The sequence below is a fragment of the Sminthopsis crassicaudata genome, chromosome 4 (genome assembly GCF_048593235.1).
Source record: "Sminthopsis crassicaudata isolate SCR6 chromosome 4, ASM4859323v1, whole genome shotgun sequence".
Classification (NCBI taxonomy): Eukaryota; Metazoa; Chordata; class Mammalia; order Dasyuromorphia; family Dasyuridae; genus Sminthopsis; species Sminthopsis crassicaudata.
The window spans coordinates 350,910,028-350,925,692 of NC_133620.1; the positions used below are offsets into that span (position 1 = coordinate 350,910,028).

A 15,665-nucleotide genomic window follows, 5' to 3' on the forward strand; every position below is an offset into this window, starting at 1 on the left:
CTTTGTGTATGAGTCTCTTGTAGTTTAGTTATGTTTAAGATCACATCAGATTCCTTGATAAATGCAACCAATTCTGATGATAAACCAAGACATAGAGGCAGCTAGGTAGAGCAGGGGAGCCCTGAAGTCAGGAGGACCTGAGTTCAAATTTGGCCTCAGACACTTAACACTCCTTAGCCGTGTGACCCTGGGCAAGTCACTTAACCTCAATTGCCTCAGCAAAAAAATAAGACCATGTAGGTATGCCCTTACAGGTATTCACCGTCCTGTTAAGGTCCAAATAGAGGAGATACTAGTCTTCTAGACTCCTGATTGCAAATGAGTTTATTGCATTGTCAGAATATATCAGCACCTCATTAATGAGATTTACAAATACTCAAAAAGAGGTAAGCCTAATAATAGACATATTACAAAACTAAGATGGGTGAAAAAATGCCCTTTGTCTCCATTATAACTGGCCAGTCCCCAGGAAGGATAAGATTGTGTTTGGGAGCTTGCATAATGCTTTGCATAATCTCCAACTGCTACCCAGTGGGAAAAAACCTTTTTAAGAGAATAGAAGTTTTCCCCAGTGGTGCTGTAGGTTTCTAAATCTAGGAACACTTCTCTCCACAAAAGATAAGCTGGAGGTGACCCAAGCGGCAAAAGAACACAATTATTTCGGTCTATTACTTTATTTGTGTGGGAACGCGATTAACTGCTCCCACTGATCAGAAGTCATAGGGATACTTTGTATGGAGTGCTACCTCATCAGCAACTTATTGTCCAACTCAGAAAATTAAAGAGTCTGTCTCGGAAGGAAGCACTTGAGGTCTTCCAGATTCAAAGACTGGCCTTTTATTCGTCACACACCTATTTCCAACTCTGACCTAAAGGGGCATAAAGACTGCCAGCAATTAATGGTAAGAAAAAGGGCAAACTGACTAAGCGGGCAGCAGCTCCCACAGAACGGAAAAAGGGGCACGGAAGACGAACCCGAGGCGGGGAGGGGCTTGGGAGGGAGGCGCCATCCCATCCACGTGCATCCGCGGACCCACGCCGGCTCGGAGGGGGCCGAGCTTTTTAAACAACAGCGTGCCTTGGGCCTGGTCTGAGCCCCACGGCAGGCCGAAGCCTCCTGTAACCCTGTGGTGTCCGACCGGGGAGAGGGCTTCCGGGGGGCGACTCTAGAGCATTCTTTCACAGAGCGAGCAAAAAGGCTGGGAGTCAGGGAAACACGACCACCCTGTGCAAAGCTCGCCCTCCAATCTTAGAGCACCAGACATGCAGCTTTAGAAGATGGCCGGAGCGAGCAGGGAGGTCCCCGCAGGGGAAGAAGGCCGGCTACTTCCTCTTTGGTTGGCAGAAAAGGGGCTCGGGAAGGCGGAGGCCCATGCGCGCAAGCGCTCTGCTGGCGAGGAACAACCCCCCCCCCCCCCCAACCCCCCCCAACCACACGGTCTCCTGACTGTCCCCGCCCACTGCACCATTTGTCCTTGCCCAGCCTCTAAGAGACTCTGGAGTTTCGAGTAGCCGAGCGCCACCACGAGACCGGAAGTAAAGCGAGCGACGGGCTCTAGGCACAGAGCACACTGGGTTTTGTAGTCTCGCCTGCTTTCCTTCTCCACCGAGCTTCGGTCTCCCAGCGGCCCCTGCGAACGGGCGCGGCAGACAGGCTGACGGGCTGGCGGGCGGCGGGGGGGAATCGGGTAACTCGCGATCGAGCGAGGGAGCGCGGAAGCCCGGACGGGGGTCGGTTCTCCGCAAGATGGCGGACCGACGACGGCAGCGCGCCTCGCAGGACACGGAGGACGAGGAATCCGGAGCCTCGGGCTCAGACAGCGCCGGTTCCCGGGGCGGGGGCGGCGGCGGCGGCGGGCCCGGCGGAGGCTCCTCGTCCTCGCTGCGCGGCGGCAGATCCGGAGGCCTCAACTTGCGGCGGGCGGAGGGAGGCGGTCTCCGGAGTCCCGAAGAGTCGGAGTGTGTGAGTGAGCGGGCCCAGGCCGTTCCGGGCGGAGCGCGGAGCGGCGGGCGGGGGAAGGAGGAGAGGAAAGGGGGCGGGGCCTGGGGGAGGGGGAGGGGGAGGGGACGGGGCTGGATGGGATGGGGATGGTCTGTAGGGCTGACTCCTGAAGGAATGAGGCGGAGAAGTCAGTGCCGCGAAGTAGTTTTCCTTTCACACGAGGGTCGGGAGGATTCCCTGAGTTTGAAGAAAGGGGGCAGGAGGTGGGCCCATATCTGTCTTGCCCCATTCCTTCCCTCCACCGGTTCTCCCAAGCCCGGGTTCGTCTGGAAGACGACTTGAGGTTATTTTTCTCCCTTAGCTCTTTGCACCTCTGGCCCATCCCCCTGTTTTAAACAGTTAATACTAGTAGCTAACGTTCCTGAAGGGCAGCTGAGTGTGAAATGGACAGAGAGCCAGCCCTGGAGTCAGGAGTACCCGAGTTCTAATCCCGCTTAGGACACTTCCTAGCTGTGGGACTGTAGACAAATCACGGCACCCTTTTTGCTTCGTTTCCTCATGTGTTGGAGAAAGAAATGACAATTTCTTCACGATCTTGTGATTCCTTCCAGATAGGGTCCAAAAAGTCAGCTAGGACTTCTGGAGAAGGAAATGGCAAGACCACTCCAGTATCCCTGCCAAGAAAACCTCAGATGAGGTCATGAAGAGTCAGGCAGGGCCTTCCTATAGCTTCTGTGCTTTACAAATATCTAATTTTGTCATCTGGGAAACTCCATAGATGGGGGGAGGGAATGTAGAAAATTGTGAATTTCATGTAGAATTACAGTCAAGAGTCAAACTGTGTCTTCTTTTACCCAGGAAAGTGAAGACTGCATAGAAGGCGATGGTGAGTAGGAGCTACTTTAACCTCAGTGGGCAAGCGATTGATACAAAATCTCAGTCTCACCTGCAAACTTGCTCTTCAATTACTTAGCTAACAATCTCTCTTTCCTGAGACTGCCCTCTTGGATGTGGTTATTTCCTCATTTTAAGCTCCTTACAGCCTCTATTTTGTATAGGTCTGAACATAACTATGGTGGCAGTGCATTCTCTATTCTTTTGTGACTCTAAATTTAGCTGTGATGGCAAAGGGGGTTTGTTCTCACTCAGCCTGCAGTTCCATCGGGTCAGCCTGTGGACAGAATGTGTGCGCCAGTGGTTTGTTTGACCTCTGATTTCTTTCTTCTTTTCAGCTGTTCTCTCAGATTATGAAAGTGCAGAGGATTCAGAAGTGAGTACAACATTTTCCTGTAGTAGTACATGAACAAACAATTTGTAGTATGCAAATTACTACAAATCTTGCAAGTCAATCAATTATCAGTTATATACAGAGCATTGTATACAATGATGTAGTTGCCTTTCACTTTTCCTTTTGTGCTTCAGAAAAACTGTTTAGCATCAGAAATTGACTTGATCTTACAAAGGGATTTATTTTATATCTCCTTTATTTTATATGAATAGGATTTTTTTGTAACTGGAAAAAAAAAGTGGTAAAAGTAAAATAACAAAAGGAACTTCTTAGGTATTATGCCTAGAGCCCTTGTACCATCAGATTTTTCTCAAGTTTCAGTTTTGCCTTATAGTGGTTAAGTAGTTATGGCTGTAAAGCTAGTTGTTTTGTGGCTGATGTCAATTCCAACGTAGGCCAGCCAGACAGTATACCTTAGGCAGCATGAGAGCAGCAGTTACTTTGAGGGTTTAGCAGTGGCATAATATGACTGATATTGATTGTCAGAGTGTTCCTTCAGTGCTGCAAGAGTCTGTCATGGACATTTCAGGTTCAAGTATGCATTGGAATGGCATAAGCACACCTGCCCCTTCTGTGTATAATTTTGTTTAAAATGACAACAGATGTTGCTGTTATACTTTTTAAAGAATTAATATTTTGTCTCTTCAATTACATGTAAAAGCAACTTTTAACAAATTTTTGAGTTTCAAATTCTCCTTTCTTCTGCTATGTTTTTAAGAATATGGGACAACTTGACTTCTATTTGCATTTCATCTTCTAAAATAGGTATCTTCCCCACTTCACAGAGATAGGAAATTGAGATTCAGAAAGATAAGTGATTTAACAAATATCAAGGTTCTAATTTGAATTCAGGTCTTTTCTGATTCCAGTGCTTTTCCCACAACTACACAATGCCTCTTGATAATCATGACCTTACAGATGCAACTTTCCTAGTTTTTTGGCTACACCTTGTGTGCACCTTAAGTCTAAGTTTTTGCAATGAAGGAAATTTATTGTAAATGAGAAAACCTTAGCTGATTCTTAGTGTTGAAGGTGCTATCCAATGGGAAAAATAAAACCATGGAACCCCAGGGCAGCACTTTGGCTTGTTAGGTTTCAGTTTTGGGGTATAATTTGGATTCTCCCCAGCACTGTACTATTTGTATTCTTCCTTTGTATGCTGAGAAAATTTTAGTTTCTGAATCCTTTATACATTCAGCTACAGACTGGAGACAGAGTATAAACAAGGTCACCTCATTAATCATTCAGTTATTACTTTAGGATATTTCTTCTGGTCAAAGGAAAGTTCTAGGCCCCCTGTTTGAGGGGCAGTGAAGAAAGGTCACATGCACACCAAACAGAATTTTTAGAGCTCAGGCTGAGAATCGGTAGGGAATGTAGTACCAGGCAGAGAAATGGATGCTAGCCATCCATTGAAGGAATGAAGAGCTGGTTTCTTGTTGGTTAAATGTAGGAAGAAAGAGTCCATAAAATTATGACTTTTTTAGAAGGACTTGTTAGACTCATTATGCTATTGAATAGGAAATATTTACTGATTTCCTGGATATTTTTAGCATTTGTTCTTTTCAACTAAAATGTTCCTGACCTGGTTAGAGCACCAACCCTGAAGTCAGGGAGGGCCTGAGTGATCTGTCCTCAGCCACTTAACACTTCCTAGCTGGGCAAGTCACTTAACCCCAATTGCCTCAGCAAAAAAATTTTTTAAAAATTTTTTTGTAATGTTCTTGACTATTTCAAAAGGGAGAATTCATGCTATGTGTCTGAGGTTTGGATAAAACAGTATGTGAATACTAGTTAATTGATGTAGAGCAGAGATTAACATTTCTTGTCTTGTGTCTCCCTTTGGCAGTCTTTGTGAAGTATCTGAACTCCTCAGAATGTTTTTAAGTGCATAAAATATAGATTACAAAGAAAACCAGTTCTTCTGAAATTTTTTGGGAAGTGAGAGAATAGGAATTAAGTGACTTGCCCTAGAGTCATAAAGCTAGTAAGTATTAAGTGTCTGAGGTCAAATTTGAACTCAGGTCCTCTTGACTTCAGGGCTGGTGCTTCTTCCATTTTGCCATCTAGTTATCCCTGAAATGCAACTATTAAAATATTTTTAAAAACAAGTTCACAGAATCTAGGTTAAGGTTATCTGATCTGAGAACAGTTCACATATGGCCTCATACACTAGCTGTGTCCCTCTCGACAAATCACTTAAACCCAATTGTGTCTCTTTCCCCCAAAAAAATTTTTTAAAAGAATACCTTATCTAGAGAGATAATTAATCACCTGATGATTCCTTGTTAACTGTCTAGTATGGCTCAACTAGTAGAATTAATTCCAAAAAATTTAAAACCTAGAATTTCATTTTCGTAAAACTTTTGCTTTTGTAAGAAGATTGAGAAAGTATTTGGCTTTTAATTTCAACTGATTATACTAATGGTTCTTATCAAAAGGATAGGTTTCTCACGGGAAAGATTCTTTCTGATTTTTCTTTTAAGAAGTAAGAAGGATAATAACTTTTTAGGGAGAGGAAGAATACAGTGAAGAGGAAAGTTCCAAGGTGGAGCTGAAATCAGAAGCTAATGATGCTGCTAATTCTTTGGCAAAAGAAGAGAAAGGAGAAGAAAAGCCTGATCCAAAAGGAACTGTGACTGGCGAGAGACAAAGTGGAGATGGGCAAGTAGGTACCCATCAGAGGACATTTCATCTTAGGGCAAGATGAATTAATCCTTAGCTTGGAGAAATAAAAAGCCTTTTTGCTTTCCTTTCAGGAAAGCACAGAACCTGTAGAAAATAAGGTGGGTAAAAAGGTCCCAAAGCATTTAGATGATGATGAAGATCGGAAGAACCCTGCCTACATCCCCAGGAAAGGGCTCTTCTTTGAACATGATCTCCGAGGCCAAACCCAAGAAGAAGAAGTCAGGTAACACTTAGGAAGGGGCTTCTTAAAAAGGATTTGCATAGAAATAGTTGTTCCTCTATTTTAGGAGAAATGCATAAGATGACTTGAGATGCTATACAGATTACATTTTTTAAAATATTGTCACAACTGAGCTAGCAGATTATATTCCAAAGAGCTATTTGTTCAACAAAGATGTCTTAAATGCCTGAGGAAGTTGCAAAATTTAGATAAGATGTGGCCTTTCCTTTTGTGAAATTTATAGTCTAGTAAAGGGGTTTGACATTAGCATTGTCCAGATCTCTGGGAGGCTGAATCAGGCAATGTTTATTTTCTATCATAAATGGTCTATCTCTTCTTGGGGAAGACATCATGCTTCTTCAAAGTGTTTTTCAGCTTGGTAAATCCTACAAGCCAGAAAGACTTTTTTCCATTTTTGTCTAGACCTAAAGGACGTCAGCGGAAGCTATGGAAGGATGAGGGCCGTTGGGAGCATGACAAGTTCAGAGAGGATGAACAAGCACCCAAGTCTCGGCAGGAGCTCATTGCCCTCTATGGTTATGATATTCGATCAGCTCACAACCCTGATGATATCAAACCCCGGAGAATCCGTAAACCTAGGTGAGAAATGGCTTGAAGTAAGAATTATTGAAAATTTTCAGGTAGAGGACTTACTTTTCTTTATTGACACCATTCATGCAGTCAGAAATTATAGCACCACTGAAGAAGATGAAATGGTCCTATAACCACCGGGACTTGTAGTTCTTTTCATCACTAGATTATAATGAAGTTTTTTTTTGCTTCTATACTTCAGGTTTGGAAGCTCTCCACAGAGAGAACCTAACTGGGCCAATGACCGGCCAAACAAGCCTCCCCGTCACCAGGGCTCTGGGGGATCTTCTTTGCCTCCAAGAACATTCATTAATCGTAATGCTGCTGGTACAGGCAGAATGCCTACATCTAGGAACTTCTCTCGAGCCGGGGGCTACAAGGAAGGAAGGACCGGGTTTAGGTCTACAGAAAATGGAGGGCCACATAGCATTCATTCTAATGATTCTGTCAAGCATGAAAATGGTTATCGTTCTCGACGCCTGGAGTACATCGAAGATGGGGATCTGTCCCCTGAAATGGAGTCTTCCCATGTGCTTGGCAGCCCTGAAAAAGAGGAAGCAGCTTCAGAGCCTCCTCCCCCTGCCCCTGAAACGGTACCACCACCCCCAGACAGACCAGTTGAAAAGAAGTCCTACTCTCGAGCAAGAAGATCCAGAAACAAAGCTGGAGATGCAAGCAAATTGGCAGAGGAAGTGCCACCTCCTGTGGAGGGACCAGCCCCTGCACCTCCACCTCCTGCAACCACCCCCCCAACACCTTCAAAGACTGGAAATTGGGAAGCCCCAGTGGATTCCAGCACAGGAGAACTTGAGCAAGATATGACCCAACTGAATCTGACAGAACAAAATTGGAGTCCAGGGCAGCCTCAATTCCTACAACCAAGGGAGCTTCGAGGTAAGTAACCCATGGATGGATGACCAGCTTTTTTTCTTTGCCTTCAGAAAGTTAGATGATGGGATGTGGAAGTCTTGGAAATGAATTGTCTGGATTAGTATGACTGATTAAAGTCTCTGAGACAGTTATTTTTTAGCCTGATATTCTTAAATATCATGGTACTTGTATATTTTTAAAAAGTATTCTTCTAGTATTCTAGTATTCAGAGCTCTATAATTGGATGTTGTGGACAAAGAGGAAGGATCTCTATTCTCTTTTGAACGAATAATTAAAGAGGCTGTTTCACTAAGGCAGAAACACCTCTCAAGTTTTAAGTTAGTATCTTAATTTCCTGTGGAAGAACATCTTTTCTTTCCCTGACAACCTTAATGTTTAAGAACAAGTCCTTCCCCATTGCTAAAGTGTGCCCCCAAGTGGTCATTTCAGTCCTTCCTCAGCCACCAGATGGCTAAATATGAGTGAGTTCCTCTGTCCCTGAAAGTGCTTTTCATGATCATTTAGAGTCTAAGAATCCTCTATTTACTTTTCACATGAAAAGCTCCCACTCAAACAAGATATGGAACCCTTGTCTTGGTCGGGACTAGGAAATTGGCCAAAGAGTGAAGTGTATCTTTCTTCAGATATTTTTCTCTTGCCAATCAAGAGCAAGATAGACCTTTTACTTACATGATTTTTCCCTGATAGGAATGGCTACAGAACTCTAAGGCCTCCAGATCTAGGATGTGATTAGAATAGGTAGTTAAACAAAATATGCCTCCCCTTTCTAATTGTTACCCCAGATTGATAGTCTTGAGAATTTGCCTGTTTGTTGTAATGAGCTAAGTATTTACAACAAATGAATGAATATTGTAGAATGAAATATTCACAAGAAGTTTCTTAGTGAACTTTTTCTTTTTATCTATTTTTTTATATTTAAAATATTTTATATCTCCATTCTCTCCATTTTATTTCTCTGCCCTCTTCACCTCACACTGAAAAAAGAAAAAAAAAAAAACAAACATTAAAATATATATAGTCAAACAAAACATTTCAGGATTGGCTATGACACTGAATTCATTTTGCAAGAGATCCTCATTGCTATGTCATGATAAATAAGAGAAGGTAGTAAATTTGCTAGTAGAAAGCAGAAATGGTTTTTGAAGGGATTTTCTCTAGTAGTAGTTCAAAGGGAAAAAGCTATTACCAGAGCTAAGTCTACACACCCCCTCCCTCCTTCCAGGAATCATCCTGAATTGCTGTGTTTGTGCTTATCTTATACTCTTCAATGAATGAGTTTTTTGTGTGTGTTTCAGGTATTCCCAACCACATGCACCTGGGAGCAGGCCCTCCACCTCAGTTTAACCGTATGGAAGAAATGGTAAAGAATAGTGATGAGAAATTGGTCAGGAGGGATAAGTTTAGCTTGCAGTTTGGCATACTCTTTTTTTAACCCAAGCATTAGTAGGGCCAATGAAGTAATCCTAGAATTAATTTTTCCTTTGCAAGGCTCTCACTTTCTACTTATCTTAAGGGGTTGTCTAGGAAAGATCATTGTTTCAGTTAGTAGACTTTGTTGCCTGTCAGACAGTTTTTACTGGGCTAAGGGAGAGGGTGAGTAAAAGGTAGGACCATGAGAGCCAACCTTCACCTAGTCTTTGATATTTCTCTTTCAGAGCGTTCAGGGTAGTCGAGCCAAACGATATTCATCCCAGCGTCAGAGACCTGTCCCTGAACCACCGGCCCCACCTGTACACATTAGTATCATGGAAGGGCACTATTATGACCCATGTGAGTTGAAGCATATCCCTTAGAGTTAGGCTTTTTATCAGAGTTCTGATTCTGCATTGAGGAGATTCTCAGACAACTTTTTCCCTTTAACACAGGGGTGGGGAACGTCCAGTCGTCCTAATCATTTGGTCTGGCCCAGCCAAGACAACAACAGTTTCTCCATTGTTTGAGCTTGTTAAATTGACAATTTTGTATGGCCCCTAAATAATTATATCCAAATATTCAAATGGTCCTTGGCAGAAAAAAGGGTTCCCCATCCCTAACATCTGAATGTGGACAATAGGAAGTTGCCTGTTCCATTTTCCCAAATAGACCCCTGAGAAAATCTTTACAGGAGTCTTTATTCCTTGGAGGGCAAAGGAATGCCCATGTGGCATCAGGAATGAGAATCCCTATTAGTGAATCCCCCTGTGATATCTTGCAGTGCAATTCCAGGGACCAATCTACACCCACAGTGACAGCCCTACCCCGATGCCTCCTCAAGGCATGATTGTACAACCAGAAATGCACCTCCCCCACCCCGGTAAGTTTATGCCTCTAATTTCCCTTTCAGCAGGTAGGAGTGTAGGAGCAGAGTACATGAGATATCCTGGGGGGGCTCCTTTGTATGACCTGAACCTTTCCCACTTGTTAAAAGATACCAAAATCTAATGAGCTTCTTGAAACAGTCCTGAATAGCTTAGGAAAATAACTATTTCTAACTGCTGTTTGAGGCCAGGAGATTTAGAAACTGTCATAGAAACAGCATTCTCTTCTCCTATTTCAGTCTGTTTTATTTTCTTTGACCAGGTTTACATCCCCATCAGACGCCAGCACCTCTGCCTAACCCCGGTCTGTACCCCCCACCAGTGTCCATGTCCCCAGGACAGCCACCACCCCAGCAGCTGCTTGCCCCTACCTACTTCTCCGCTCCAGGTGTCATGAACTTCGGCAGTCCCAGCTATCCCTATGCCCCAGGGGCTCTGCCCCCTCCCCCACCTCCTCACCTATACCCTAACACCCAGGTAAGGTAACTAGCAAACTGTAGCATTGTCCTCAAATTCCCTATGATGATGTGGAGATGCAACTTCTTTGATAAATCTCAGGATTTGTAAAGGACTAAGACATTCTTTAATAGTCCAGCCTCCTCATAGTACCCCCTGTTAGTCCTTATCTAGTTTCCTTTATTATTTTTTTCATTTTTTTGGTTAGTGACAGGATTCACTCAGGGACAGAATTCCCTTCACACAATAAATAGGCATTTATTAAATGTTTTTATTGAACTACATGGCATTTCCTCATCTCTATTCATTCAAGATATTTATCAAATACCTGTGTGCCAAGATGTCTTGGAGCAAGTGTTGTCATGGATATGAAGATAAGTAAAACTCAGTTGCAGCATAGTCTAGTAGGGAAGATAAGATACACCTAAGCTATTGAATAGGGCAGGGTGGTGATAAAGTGCTATAGGGACAAGGCACAAGATTTTTTGAAATTTGAGAAGGAATGACCACTTGATATGACATATGCCCTAGCATCAGACCACTGGCTGCCACTGGGAAGGCTAATAAGCTGAAGAGCCTCCAAAAGAGTGTGATCAAGTTATTAAGAGTTCAAGAACATGCCATTTGAGGACTAATTGGAGGATCTGGAGGCATATAACCTGGAGGGGGAAAGGGCTATGATATCTTTCTTCAAGTTTTAAAGAGATAATTAAGAAAGAAAGAGACTCACTTTGGCCTCCAAAGGGAGAATTAAGAGCAAGAGTAATAGGTAAACGTTTCAGAGATAGATTTAGATTTAGTATAAGAAAAAACTTGCAAATAGAAGTTATCTATGGGTAGAATGGGCTGCTTTGGGTTCTCTCTTGGTGTAGTTCATGTTTGGGTACTAGATAGCTTAAAGTTTTACAACTATGAAATTTCTGGCCAGGAACTTTAGGAACCTTAGTTGAAGTAGGCAGTAATCACATAATCTCAGTGGAGTAGGAGGACAACCAAATAGAGGGAGCAATCTAAGGAGACAAAAATTAAAATCATTTTGCTTAGAAACCTTCATAATTCCTAAAGACTGTTTGGATTCTATTGTATGCCAGCTTTTACCCCATTCTGTCTTAAATTAACCCATTTTCCTTTTATTTGCTTGCCATGTTGGAACTTAGGCTCAGTCTCAGGTGTATGGAGGAGTAACCTATTATAACCCAGTCCAGCAACAGGTGCAGCCGAAACCATCTCCACCTAGGCGGACATCCCAGCCAGTCACCATCAAGCCCCCACCACCTGAGGTATAGCAACTTCTAGGATTAGCTTAGTGTTACAGCCTATCACCGGGTTCCTCCTCTCCTTGACGGTACTTTCCTTATCCTTGGGTGGGAACCTAGGAAAAGTGTGCTAGGTGTGTTTTGAGAGATGCCAAATTCTTAACTTTTTATTTCAGGTTGTAAGCAGGGGTTCCAGTTAATTTGAATTTCTAAATACTTTCAATCTAACACCACATAAAAAGTAAGTACAAATGTGACCTGATAAAATAATTGTCATGCTGTTGCTTTAAAATACAAAAACCTTATACTTGCTAGTTGTTGGGGGTTTTGTTTTTTGTTTTTGTTTTTGTTTTTGTTTTTTAATGAAAATGAGGCTTTCAGGCATGCCTAATAATTCTTTTGCAGCCAGAGTTTCATGGGATAACTGGCAAATATCTAGGGAAAAATCAAAAGGGATCTTGCATCCAGCAATACTTTTCCTATTAAATTAACTTTAATTTTGTTTATTAGGGCACCCGGGGGGATAGAATTGAAGAAAAGACCCAGTGGAGTTGGGGGAAATGATGTGGGAAGTGGGATTGATGTACAGAAAGGAAGACAGGAGAAAAGTTAGCCTGTCCATATCCAGAAAGCAGAGAATCTGAGCCTGGTATCTTGCCCCAGAGCGAGTCCTAGAATTTTAGTGTTGGGATTTTCATCAGTCTAGGATATGGTCTTTTAATGATCTGTCTGGCTCTCTAAAAACATCCTGTGGCTAACCCAGGAAGGTGTATTAATGTGGTGGTGGTTCTTCCTTTTTCCCTACTTCCAGAACAGCAGAAGTGAGAAGATGAAAGCTACATCAGGCCACCTGCTGCTGGGAGTGCTCTGATGATATTGTGGCCCCCATCAGCAAGCAGACTTGTTAAACACCTAGAATGAAAAGCTGCCTTACCTCTTCTTGGGAATAGGCTTTGATGGGAAAATAAGGATATCTTTTTCCTCTAGAGGAGTGGCTGTCTGTACTCAGGGCAGGGAAGGCCCCAGTCAGCCAGTCAGTTCGTGTACCCTTGTCTCTAGACCTAGAAGCTCGTGTCTCTGCTGCTGATCTTCCCCTCCTTCCATCCTGCCCTGGGATAGGAATGTCCTTCCCTTCCATGGTGGGAACCTTCTTGATCTTTCCTTGTTTAAGATGTTGAATGAAAAAAACCTTTGCTTGCTGTTTAATATTCTTCCTTTTTCCTTTAAAAAAAAAAAAAAAAAAAAAAAAAAAAAAAAAAAAAAAAAAAAAAAAGAAGAAGAACTCATTTTACTCAATTTACCAATTCCTCTGGATTCCCTTTAGGTTCCCCACCACATCCCTCCCAGATGAACATGAATGTACCAGCCAGCTCTTTCCCCAGCCACAGTCTTCATAGGAGCTGGCCTTTCTTTGGTTTTGTTGTTTTCTCTTCTTGTTCTTGTTGTATGTTATTTTTTAATTCTAACTCTTCCCTAACCCCATGAACACATAACTCTCAGCAGAGTATAGCATTGAGAAAGGCCCAGAGTCAATAGAAGTGCCCTACCTTCCGTTTTCAGCTTTTAGGAATTTGGATCCCACTATCTGCTGTGATGGATTTTAGATTAGATAGGTGCAATTTCTCTACTTTTAGAGAGAGGCAATAGATCAGGTGCTCTTAGGAGTGGGGAGGATAAAGTAATGGCATCCTCCCCTTCTCCTCCCATAACCATCCTTAGGGCTATTTCTTCATAGTGCCTAGGGCAAGTCAATGCAATGCTGTGGGAAGAACTGGAAGGTCTTGAGCCTTTTTCCTTCCACTCTCATTTGCTGCAGTCCAATGCCTCCCTCCAGACAACTGCTTCTGAGGGTTACATTCTCAAGTAGCTCATCCACTTAGCCCTGAAACCTATGTGCAATGCTCCCAGCATGTTTTACTTAATTCCTTTCCACACTTTGATAGCCTCCCTTTTAATAAAAAAAAAAAAAAAAAAAAAAAAAAAAATGGCATAGCAGCCAGGCTTACTGCCAAAAGGTAACCAGGTGCTTCTTGGGCTCAGGGCAACTTAATCCATCTGCCTCTCCAGAAGAGTTCATCACTGTACTTGTCAGGGGCCACTTGGCTGCTACTCCCAATGTACTGCAAAACCTAAGCATAGTGGCCATTTCACTTCAGCATAGTCACTGTTTTTGTAGTCACTTCAGCTGGATTGGTCATTGCAGGTCATCTTGACCATGGATTCAATCAAAAAGTATGCAAGTGTACATGTGTAAGGGGTAGGGGGGTGAGATTCAGCCATTTCCTTCCTTCCTTCCTTGACTGAGTTAAGAAAAACCCCTCTGTTAGAAGCTAAATGGTGGCTGTATCTTTCATAGACTGTCTTCTTGTTGCCTTGAGCCCAAAGGCCACATGACCAGTCTCCCAGACCTTATAACACTGTGATGGTTATGTCTATTGAACCATGTGTTTTTCTCTGGGGTTTTCTTTTTTTCTTTTTTTGTTGTTCTGAGGAGTGTTTATTTGTGATTTACATTGTGACTTCCTGATGATAAATTTTAGATGGGAAATCTGACTACCTTGATTGTTTTACCTTGGTTTAACTGGGGATGCAAAGAGATTCATAGAACCATTAATGTGACAGGGACTTCTGTTTGATCACTCATTTAGATACAGATGAATTGTAAGCACGGGTTCCAGTTAATTTGTATTTCTAAATACTTTAAATCTGACACCACATAAAAAGTAAGTACAAATGCAATTCAGAGATAAGTGACTTGTCCAAAGTCAAATGTGTCAAGAGTTGGGGATTTAAACCTAGGGCCTCTAATTTCAGAACTATTACTCCACTGCACTGTCCTGCCTCATTAGACTGGGTTCTTAAAGTAACATCTAGATACTTTAAACATTCCAGTTTTTGAACGTGGGGAGGGAGATCAGTTTTCTTCACAAGCTTCAGGGAAATCAAGATAATCAAAGTTGAGGAAATATGATCACATTATGTTTGAGCTCCTGACTCAGCATCTCTGACCAGGCAGTGACCTCCTGGGGTACCAGGGTTGTGGAGAGCTGTGATAAGGAGACTAAGATTCTAAGATGCTCTCCACAACTAAAGGGTAGAGAATAGGAGTCAGTTTGGAGTTCCTTTGGAGTTCCTAGAGTACCCTGTGAAATGTCCTGAGTGCTGCTTTGAGGGGTTGGTCACCAGGTGGCAGTATAACTGCCTTGACTTCTTTTGGGGTAACCTCACCCTCAGAGGTAAAGGAGTAAGGCTTGGTGGTTTTTTTTTTTTTTTTCCCATCCACTTAATTATTCATGTAAATTAGAAGGGAAACAGCCCTATTATCTGGTACAGCTCACTGTCCCTTGTTGAAAAATTGACCTTGTATGTGAATACAGTAGGATACCTCCAAATAGGCATTTTAGAGTTTGATGTGGAACTGGCATCACCTGGACCCAGCTGTGTGGGCTACATCTCCAAACTGAAATGCCTCTATTTCTCCCGGTAAAGTCAAGTGATCTGAGCCCCCTCAGCTCTGCCCCCTGTTGAGTAACCACAAGCAACACTCTTTGAAGTCCATCTTTTTTCTTTTTTTTTTGGCTGACTGTGGGTTGGACCATGTGCTCTATTAGGGGGTAGGGAGAGCATTTCAGGATAATAGCCAGCCTTAAGGAGGAATGGTTGTGAGGTGCTTCCACAACCCTCTTTTGCTTTCTCAGCCCTTTAGTTAGATCCCTTTTCTCCGTTGCCCTGGTAACCAGCTTGGCAAGAAGAAACCCAAGCTCAGCAAAGCCCCTAGTTTGAGCACCCTCCTGATTTGATGTCAGCAGAAGGAATTGAGGGGATTTGTGGATGGTCAGCCTTAGGTAATCATGTCCAGAGTCCTTTGGGAAAGCTAAGGGCCAAGCCTTTACTTATGGTAGTTTGGGGATTTGGCCTATTCAAGGAGTGTCATTGCATGAAACCATTTTCTGTCACCACTATCAAGTGAGCAAGCTGCCTATTTGGGCTAGGCTCTTCCTAGATTTAGAGATAAGGCATCCAATTTCCCTGGGTT

General features: G+C 42.9%; 1 protein-coding gene across 2 annotated transcripts; it reads left to right on the top strand.

Annotated features, from left to right (window-relative positions):
• The first annotated feature begins 319 nt into the window (after nt 1–319).
• Nucleotides 320–14,182, top strand: CASC3 (CASC3 exon junction complex subunit). Of its 2 annotated transcripts, XM_074261421.1 has the most exons (14): nt 320–1,963; nt 2,801–2,828; nt 3,175–3,212; nt 5,743–5,898; nt 5,990–6,141; nt 6,562–6,738; nt 6,932–7,623; nt 8,916–8,980; nt 9,276–9,390; nt 9,815–9,913; nt 10,180–10,394; nt 11,531–11,653; nt 11,806–11,870; nt 12,441–14,182. In XM_074261421.1, the coding sequence occupies exons 1-13, from the start codon at nt 1,748–1,750 to the stop codon at nt 11,827–11,829; spliced, it is 2,100 nt and encodes a 699-aa protein (XP_074117522.1). In that variant the 5' UTR covers nt 320–1,747; the 3' UTR covers nt 11,830–11,870; nt 12,441–14,182. The 2 variants fall into 2 exon arrangements, with proteins under 2 accessions (XP_074117522.1, XP_074117523.1); XM_074261422.1 differs by lacking the exon at nt 9,815–9,913.
• Nucleotides 14,183–15,665: the final 1,483 nt, after the last annotated feature.

Bases quoted from the DNA above. Each gene is read 5' to 3' on its own strand.
- CASC3 (XM_074261421.1), top strand. From the start codon at position 1,748: ATGGCGGACCGACGACGGCAGCGCGCCTCGCAGGACACGGAGGACGAG. The intron at 6,739-6,931 runs GTGAGAAATGGC...TCTATACTTCAG, and splicing joins CGGAGAATCCGTAAACCTAG to GTTTGGAAGCTCTCCACAGA. The intron at 7,624-8,915 runs GTAAGTAACCCA...TGTGTGTTTCAG, and splicing joins ACAACCAAGGGAGCTTCGAG to GTATTCCCAACCACATGCAC.